General features: G+C 37.3%; 1 protein-coding gene across 1 annotated transcript in view; it reads right to left on the reverse strand.

The window, feature by feature from the left end:
• The window catches only part of ATP6V0D1 (ATPase H+ transporting V0 subunit d1), a 347,395-nt gene that overhangs the window by 135,472 nt on the left and 202,015 nt on the right, over window positions 1-9,908 (reverse strand). Inside the window, exons 4-5 of the mRNA XM_044081376.1 lie at window positions 9,279-9,358; window positions 3,972-4,049 (exon numbers count right to left, since the gene is read on the reverse strand). Coding sequence (XP_043937311.1) covers window positions 3,972-4,049; window positions 9,279-9,358 — 158 coding nt within the window. The remainder of the gene's footprint in view (window positions 1-3,971; window positions 4,050-9,278; window positions 9,359-9,908) is intronic.

The following is a 9,908-nucleotide window of genomic DNA, read 5'->3' on the forward strand; positions in this document are numbered from 1 at the left end:
CCTTAAAGGAGGACTGCACCCACAGACTGAGAAAACATGTTTATTTCAAGTCTTGATGTTTCCTACATTTTAACACTACTTCTGGACTTTATATACTTTTTATATTTTTAAATGCAATTCCAGAGTCTGCCATCTTAATTTTTAGTCCATCTCCAGTTATCCCACAATGTAGTGCTTGGCTTTAAAATATTACATCACTGTCATGTGTTTTCACATATACCCTGCTTTTTTTTTTAGTCAGTCAGGTTTAATTACCATTTCTTGCTTTACAATGATTACTTAAAAAGATCAAAAGGGATAATCACAGAGTAGTATTCTCAGCACAAACTAAAAGAAAGCAGGGTATACGTGAAAACACATGTGAAGTCAATGCACTGACATGACCTTCGGGGCTATGATGTAATATTTAAAGCCAAACACTGCAATATGGGATACCTAGAGGCATACCTCTTAACCTGAAAACATCAAAAAATCTGAACAAAGGCCTAAGAAAAGTAGGTACAACTGGCCAAAAATTTGGATACTGATTAACATGAAATTTGCATACATGATCATGTAAATCCACCCACTCCAATGGAATTGTGGGATAACATGAAGATTGACGTCACTAAATAATAATAAATAATGGCAGACATTTGAATTTCAGACTTCATATCGCTCCGAAAATACATAATGCAAAACCTGTTATTCTATAAATTAACTTAGTTTCCGGGAGAAATATTTAAAATCTGTCCTATTTTTGGGCCTTTGTACTACCATTATTTTTGACTTTGTCCAGATTTCTTGCTCTGAGAAAGTGAGAGCTATGGCTATATATTTAACTACATCCATCACATTTCCCCTTTAAAATTGAAAATCTTTAAATAGTTTTGTCATCTCTTAAAAGGGAGTTCTGAAATGCAGCATTCAGGAAGTAAGATGAGACCATGGATGTTTACAAACTGTAAGCATATTGAGAGAGTTGAAACCAAGTGTGCTACTTGATTCTTACGAAAGCCAATCAGTCCCCATTCAAACAGCTATGAGTCATTCGCAACTGACTCACTCACAAAGAAATGCGAGAAGAGACTCACATTTTAGAGCAATAAGTCTACTACTAGATATCTTGTACTCCACGTGGAGATAAGAAAAAAAAAGTTTGCTTTGGAGTCTCCAATGTTATCCTCACGTTTAAACTGTCAGTAAACAGCAAGCTTTAAAAAACAGCTTTATGCCCTTTCACATTACTCCTATTAATTATACTACTCTACCAAATCCAATTAGTTTATTTACAACCCAAAGGTGGAGAGAAGGCAGGCACAGCCCTAATATGTAATAGATTTGTGACTTGTAAAAATTTCTTATGAATTAAAAAAAAAAAAGTACACGGACGCTGAGATAGACATACTGTTAGCAAGTACTACTTACCTGCTTTATCGTGATATGTTTTGGTAAGGAAGACTTAGAAACAGCAACATACATATAGTTACAGCAAGGTGTCATATGCAGACAGCGACTAGACACTGACGTTATAAGCATCACCTTAAAAGACTTAGCACTACAGTTTCCTTAACCACGCAGAAATTTCTCTGTTTAATAAATAAATAAATGAATGAATGAATATAAAGCCCAGGACTACTGCTTTGTGCTGGCAGTGCCATTCCATCATTTATAGCCTCCAGGTACACATTCCAAGTGCTGTTACTTCATATTTCTCCCAACACCCTGTCCAGTACACCCCACCCTTACTTGTGAAACCAGTGGAACAAGGGTCTTCTGTTCCACGGAATGAGTTTTTATCTCCAGATCCACTAAATAGTTCCAGCTGCCGTTCTGCCTGAAGGAGAGGAAGTCATTCCTGCCATCGAAGTGCTCTGAAGTCACTTTTTCTTGCACTCCTCTACTGACTTGGGATGCGGTCGGTGCCATGCTTCACCCAGGAGAATTAGAAAAGAGAAAGTCAACAGCACGTCACGATTCACAAACATGAATATACTGCCCTCAGAGTTTCTGTGTTGCAGTTACAGGGTGGAGCAAAGTACAAGTTCAACCATGTTTACAAACTAGCACAAACTTTTCTGGCTAAATAACACTCGAACCACAGAAATGAAAGTCAAAGGCATGGAATCCAGCAATGATACAAAGACCAAAAACAGGAAATTCCAGACAGGTATTGGCCACCCAACCCCTAGGATAATAGCTGTGCTTATTTCATATCCACCACAGTTACAAGCATTAGACCTCCAGGAAAAAAAATACAAAACAAAAACAAGCAAACAAAAAAGAAAATTTATATATAAATATATATATATATATATATATATATATATATATATATATATATATATATATATATATATATATATATATATACACAAGCAGGACCCAGGCAGTCATTCTTCCAGCATTGTCTTCAAGCATGGGTAAAGCACATATATTTATGTCATATGTTCTCTCCAATTAAAAACACTATCACAATAACTATTATACCAAAGAACAGCAGAACAATAAGTGACAAGTGAACCAGACCAGTAATTTCTTAGCATCAGCAGCTCATTATGGAAATGATTACTTCAAAAAGCATCATGCCTGTACATGTTAAGAGTAGTTTAACTGTTACACTCTACACTTTTTGAGATATCCTGCTGTGCAGTCCTCCAAAGCTCTTTCCCTCTATATTACTTCAGTGTACGCCTGGTGTCTAGTGCATGGACATTTGCATTGTAAAGGGTACATATGCAGAAGCCATACTTGGAACTTTCTTGCCCCAGCAAAGCCAGAGGAGCATATTCCTGGCCTCAGACTACAGTGACCCAGGTGGAGAATTCACTCCAGCTGGATTCACTAGACGTATCCAATTTGAAAGATTTGGATAAAAGGGCTTACCAACACAGAGGTACCTGCCTGATTTCATGAGAAAAGAAGGGAGGGTGAGTATACAGGATTTACCATCCCAACCAAAGAGAAAGAGGTAGAAGACAGGGGGAAAGAAAAAGGACTGCAACAGTGAAACTAATCAAACACCAAGAATTATAGTAAGCTCTTAACGCAACTGCATTATATTCATCATTATAGTCAATGTTGCAGTTTTCACTTTTGGGAAGATTCCCAAAGCAGTATAAGCAAAGAGGGGTGAGGAAACATTATTTGCAGACAAGTCCTTGCAGGATAGTAGAAGAAAATACATCTCTGGCTCTGAATGCTGCTGCCCTCAGGGTACAGTGCTTTGGTAAGGTGTGAAATACGCCAGATGAAACTGCCGCTTCTAAAATTGCTTGGGTAGACTGAGTCATCACTACTCCCCACCTTCACTGTTAGGCTATTAAATCAGAACTACTGGCCTGGCTTAAACGAAGATAATAATCATATCTTCTTCATACTATCCACTGCCTGCTCAGTTACCCTTTCCAACAAAAGTTTTAAGGTCTGCTGATTTGCTACTCATAATCAGGCATACAGCAAATCAGAGCTTGTGATGAAGATGTGTACAAGAAAGATGAAATGTGCACTGTACCGCCCCCATGGATCATAGTGCGCTCTACTTTCTACAAAACAGGAAGAGTGTGATATTATGATCCTTTTTTTTTTTTATTTGAGAACTACTACAGAGTAAAAGCAATACAGGTATTTGTGTCTCATCAAAACCAAGGGCAAACACCAAGACTGTATAAATGTAAATTCACAAAATAACAGATTTAACAGATTTAGATTCAAAACTGGGGAAAGCAAAATAAATAAATAAATACATTTCAGTAAAGACAAACCAACCTGCTGCATTTTACAGGATCAGGATCAAAATGAAAATGCAAGGAAGAAATCAAATCAAAACATTAACATATGAGGAATGTTTTTATTTTACAGGCAGGTGGAGTTTCAATCTCAACCTAACTGTGATAAAAAGTAGGAACAATACTGAAAAACACAGTAAACACTTATGTACACCTCACATATGACTGACATTTACAAATGCAATTTAATACTTCATTTCATACCTCTAAAATGGGGCACATTGTGTCAGCTGTTGTACCTCCTAGTGACTTGCAGAACTTGTAGAAGGATTCCAGGTATGCCTGCAAAAAGACATGTCAAAGTTTATTAAATCTAAATCTCATTTACCTATTAAATTAAAACGCATTAATATATTTGGAGTTAATCTTGTAAAAATAAACCTCTAGTAACTCTCACTTAACTGTCACACTAGATAAAGATGGTCTATTAGTCTATTTCATTCCATAACAGATCAGCATGGTGGAAGAATTATCTAACAGTTACAAAGCTCAAACTTTGCAAAAACATTTAACATATACACCTTTATTACCATGTGTAAAAATGGAAAATAATAAACATTTCCCCAGCAATCAATATGTTTACTACGTTTCATTCATGTGCATATAATCCCATTTTTAAGAGTAGACTGTCTTTCAAATGACAATTTTCATACGGAAGGTTACTGATGAAAAGCCAAATGGTTCAACAACATTATTTAGTAGGTACTTTCCCTATGTCAAGTTACACCAACAATGAAACAAAAGTACAGATCTTGAAACCTTGGAGCTCATTTTATTCTCTCTTCCTCACTTCCTGAAAAATTAATAGGCTTTCATTAAATGGTTAAGTGCCTAAATATAAAGAAATGGGGAAAAACTGCAACTTCACTAAAGCATGACATTTATGTTTCAAATGAGAATGATAGTTAAGATAAAATAGAACCCCAACCTAAGAACAAGACAGCCATGCATTCCTATCTCAGATGTAAGAGACAACTATAGAAAAAATGTCAGAAAGCCGTGTGGCTATTTTGTGTATAAAAAAAATATACATTTTAGATGCCTTAAAAGATAAATTATGCACAAAGCTGGGACTCTCACTGAATTCTCATCATTAACACAATGTCTAAATTCATTTATCCATTCATAACTGCTACATACTTTCATCTTTATGTTCAAAGGATGAGCTCTATACGCCTACACTTAAAAGTAGCTGGCACATTTAACAGTACAGCCTGTACTATTCTTGCACATGCTGACACCCATGAATGCACGTACATTTTTTTTTTCAAGATGGATACATAACACAGAAAATACAGACTGTTCTTTCAGGTAAGTCAAGAACTATCTTAGGAAGCCTCGTTACGGTCTATGCCACACTACGTACAGAGGACTGACTTTCTAGCTAAGGAACACAAGTATTTTTTTTTTTTTTTGACAAATGCATACAAACTGACTATACAACTTACTTAATCATTCCACGGTTATTTCCAATAATATGCTCTTCAGAAACTTGAGTTCTAGCCAAATCATTCTTAAACGATCTGAATTACAGAGCTAAATAAGTATATTTTTCACACTTTATCTAATTGTTTAGTGTTTCTTATCAGCACTGCACTTGTATTTATTTGTTTATCAGTACTGCATTGTTTACAGTTTTTCACTAGTTTACTGCACTTTGTTTGTCTGAATTATTTACTTTTCTGTGTCTCCATTTATATAATTGCTGATCTGTGGCTGACTTTTTGCATAGTTTGTGGCTTTTGCTGTTGCCTGCCCCTACTGGTAGTTTGTGGTGTACTCAGTCCAGAGAGGTAAAACTGGCCAAACAGCTTCTGTGTTATCTCTTTGCCTCAGGGTGCGACTTTGGAAGGGTCTTTTATCTGCTGGTATAAAAATATTACATTTGAGTTGAATCCCTGCTTATCTTGCTGAACTCCATTTGTGCCTGATGGAGAGTACTGTTTAATCTGAATTATACAGCTACACAAGTATATTTTTCGCACTTTATCTAATTGTTTAGTGTTTCTTGTCAACACTGCACTGGTTGTATTTACTTGCTTATCAGTACTGCATTGTTTGTGTAACAGTTCTGCAATAGTTTACTGCATGCAGTGGTGCAGCGGTTAGCATTTTATACAGCTACACAAGTATATTTTTCGCACTTTTTCTAATTGTTTAGTGTTTCTTGTCAACACTGCACTGGTTGTATTTACTTGCTTATCAGTACTGCATTGTTTGTGTAACAGTTCTGCAATAGTTTACTGCATGCAGTGGTGCAGCGGTTAGCGTTGCCGCCTCACAGCAAGAGGTTCTTGGGTTCGATTCTCGGCTGGGGTGCCTTCTGTGCGGAGTCTGCATGTTCTCCCTGTGGTCGCGTGGGTTTCCTCCGGGTGCTCCGGTTTCCTCCCACATCCCAAGGACATGCAGTAGGTGGATTGGACACTCTAAACTGACCTTAAGTGTGAGTATGTGTATGTGTGTGCGCCTTCTGTGGAAGGTTGGGCGCCGGGCTGGCAGCTCGACACCGTAAAAACTCCACTGCCAATCATGAGCGGACAGGTGATCCGCTGTGGCGACCCCTAACTGGGAAAAGCCAAAAGAAGAAAACTGTTTTTATTTGTTTGACTGAATTATTTACTTTTCTGTGTCACCATTTATATAACTGCTGATCTAGGTTTGAATTTTTGTATAGTTTGTGGCTTTTCCTTTTGCCCGCCCCTACTGTAAATTTGATAAGGGACACTACTCCCGGTCCAATCTCATTAGGATCATTTGGGAAGGTCAAAATCCTTAGTTACTTAACCTGGAATTTTCTTCTGTTCTTCTCTTTCCTCTCTCTCTTTCCACTTTACCAACAAAAAAAAAAAAAAAAAAAACACTTATCAGCTTCTTTTACTGTATTTGTGTTTCTTCCTTCTGCTCCATTACCTCATCTTGCTTTTTCTGCTATTTGCTGTGGCTTGTTCTCTAAAGTGTTCAATTGCATCTTTTCTGTTGCATTTGTTACTGCTTGTTTATAGCCTGTTTAAATTGTAAACGTTATTCTAAGCATCTTAGTTTTGGTTTTAGCACTTGGGCTTTAGTCTAACCCCTTAGCTCTGCCTGGCCTTCTCTCTCAGACTATGAAAAATATGGATGGACAATTTCCTACAGTTTCTCCTGCCAGTCTGGTTGATATGGGCATCCTGAGACAGTGTAGTGACTGCCTTATGTACACAAACAACCACCTACTACTGCCACCTAGGAACACAATTTGCGAGAGATGCAATTACATTAGGAACCTAGAGTTCAAGCTCTCTCCCTCACAAGCCAGTATATCTGGCAGTGAGAAGGCTTAACCATAAACCCAACATATTAGCCATACGCGACTCCATTGTGAGATACACAGAAGTGCCACTCACCAGGCTGGATAAGGAGAAAGTCACGGTTAGTTGCCTGTCAGGGGCCAGAATCTGCAACATCACACGCGCACTCAAGTCTCTCAACAACAGGTACTGTTATGACTTTGTCATAGTCTATTGTTGGTCTGAATGAGTTGAGGCGTACCTCCCTGGACTATATGAAGAGAGGTATGATTAAACTCACTGAATGCTTGTCCTAGGCAGATATGTCCCTAGCCTTAAGCAGCATTCTACTGTCACCCAGAATGATACCCAAATACAAACAGAAAATGACTGACTATAACAATTGGCTTAGTTTCTGGTGTCATTCTAGGGGGATCCAGTACCTGACATCCTGGGAAGATATGACTGACAGACCACGATGCTTTGCCAGAGATGGCCTGCATCTGTCTCACCTGGGATTCAGGATCCTGGCAAAGGCTCTTGCCTCCCCTATAGTGGCTTTTTTTAGGAAAAGTGATGAGGTTAAAACTACCAACATAAAATTTCAATAAAACACAAATGAAAGGTAATGTTGCTAAACGCTAGGAGTCTAAACGTGAAACTGCACTCATTGCTGTAATTAAATCAAAAGATGCTTCAACAAAGTATTCGTTTAAGGGTGTGCACACTTACGCAACCAGCTTATTGTAAGTTTTTTAATTTTTATATTTTTCCCCTAACAGATCGGTTTGCTTTTCAAATGAATTGTACAGGTCACATTAAAGATGGGAAAAGTTTTGAAATGATTTATTGTGGTCTCATTTTTTATATCACAAAAACCTGGCATTTTAACAGGGATGTGTACACTTTTTATATCCACTGTACTTCTAATAGGCCACCAGCATCTGGATGTTGGCAATCATCCAGACAGCCATTAGTTTTTTTTTTTTTTTCTTTTTTTCTCAACAGTCCTTACTCAGCAGTATTCACTGGCACCCCAGCAAATGGAACATTACCTTCATGTCCCCACCCTCATTTTTTAAAAGATCTACCAAATGCTTGCAGGCTAACTCTGTTCTTCCAGTAAAAGTATGGCTGGAAACAACAATGCACTACAATTTTCTATTTGTGGATTCTCTACCTTGGCATCTTCAGCATATTGCTAGATAGCTGTTTTTAAAAGGAAGCCAAACAATCTCTTTTTTTCTTTTTTATGCCAGCTTTCAATTCAATTTCAATATTTCCTGTTTGGTATTACAAATCACATCAATGGCCATGTTGCCAATAAAATCAGTTAGTATCAGAATGTAAGCATGTACTACTGTGAATAATTTAGATTATGCATTTTTTAAAATTCAGTCATTTTTGTACAACCTGTTTGGTTTGTGGCTGAAAGAGTTTCATCTTGAGTTAGCCCACCTACACAGCTCTCGGAGAACAAATAAATCCAGTAATGTTAAGGATCCCTACGCATACAACAGCAGGCTTTACAATTACTATTTCTTTGATGAATAATTTTTTCTGCCAGTTACCTACTAACCATCAGCTGCTCTCATTCACTTGGTGTCTAGGAGAGAGCTGTCATCCATGCAGCCACAATGTTTTTAATGATGGCCTTAACTACCTTTAATCATGTGGCATCCCGGAAAAGTGGTTCTCCCACGATGAGAGCCAGAACACATGCACTTCTAGCCTGTCAATGCTTTGCTGCAATATTCAGATTCTGCTCATGATTTCTAGTGCAGTGGATCTACACTGCCTCCCTTTTCACCAATGTGGGCAAGCCAACAATGGCTCCTCACTCCCACCTCCCTCAATTTGTTCTGCCAGCACTTGTTTCCCTGACAAGTACATTAATTTATTTTTATATTTTTTCATGTGCAAAGGGCAGTCAGAAAGCTGCCAATAAATGCAGTTGTTCTGACCAGTTAGATGACTGAACAAAAAATGCAGAGTTAAATTAACAAAGTGGTGCACAATGCAAGGTGGCAACTGCTTTAATAAAAGAATTTGGGAATAGTCACTACAAGAAGTAACACTGTCAGACTTAAAGACAGTATTTCAAACAAAACCTGAAAAGACCTGGGATTGAACAGTCCTTCAGAGACGTGCAACTGCCTTTGCAGCTTTAAAACAGTAAACACACACAAGACAATTTGATACACAATGTCAAAATTAAAGGTTCCATAAAGGCAGTTCTATTTACCTTGTACAATGTGTTTCGTATTATTTCAATATTCATTTCATCAAGGTCTTGTTCAGATATGCAGTCCTGAAAAAAAGCAGCTAAAAGAGACAAGGCAAAATTAGTTTGTAACTTTTGCCCTAATGAACTTTAAACTGCCTATAACCAAAAACATTTATTTCAAACCTCTGTTTCCTTTGAAGTTAAATCTAAAGTTATTTTTCACTAAGACAGTTCTCAGAATGCAGGTACACTTCCCTGCTTTCATAAACAGCAAAGGTCAAACCACAAAGACTGAATTCTCTCTCTCTCTCACACACACACACACACACACAAAATTTAAACCAAGCTGTAATAAAGTAAACAGTTAAGAATTAATTGTCCAAGTTTCAGGATAACTACTGTAGCATCTGCACCTATGATGACATGAACATATTTAAATTATAAAGCTATTGTCTGTCGATTATGTAAATCAGCCCAAGCAAAATGCTTACGTTAAAAGTTGACATTACTTATGTGAAAAACATTTCTTCTTATGGATCTCTGTATCTGTATTAGTATTCTTGTTTTATTTCTAAATCACAAGCAATGATGACAAAGTGAAAGACAATATACACAGCATGTTCTGCTCATTGAAAAATACATCAGATT

This window comes from Protopterus annectens, chromosome 8.part0 (assembly GCF_019279795.1).
Source record: "Protopterus annectens isolate FY-2018-M chromosome 8.part0, PAN1.0, whole genome shotgun sequence".
In the NCBI taxonomy this organism is placed as follows: Eukaryota; Metazoa; Chordata; order Ceratodontiformes; family Protopteridae; genus Protopterus; species Protopterus annectens.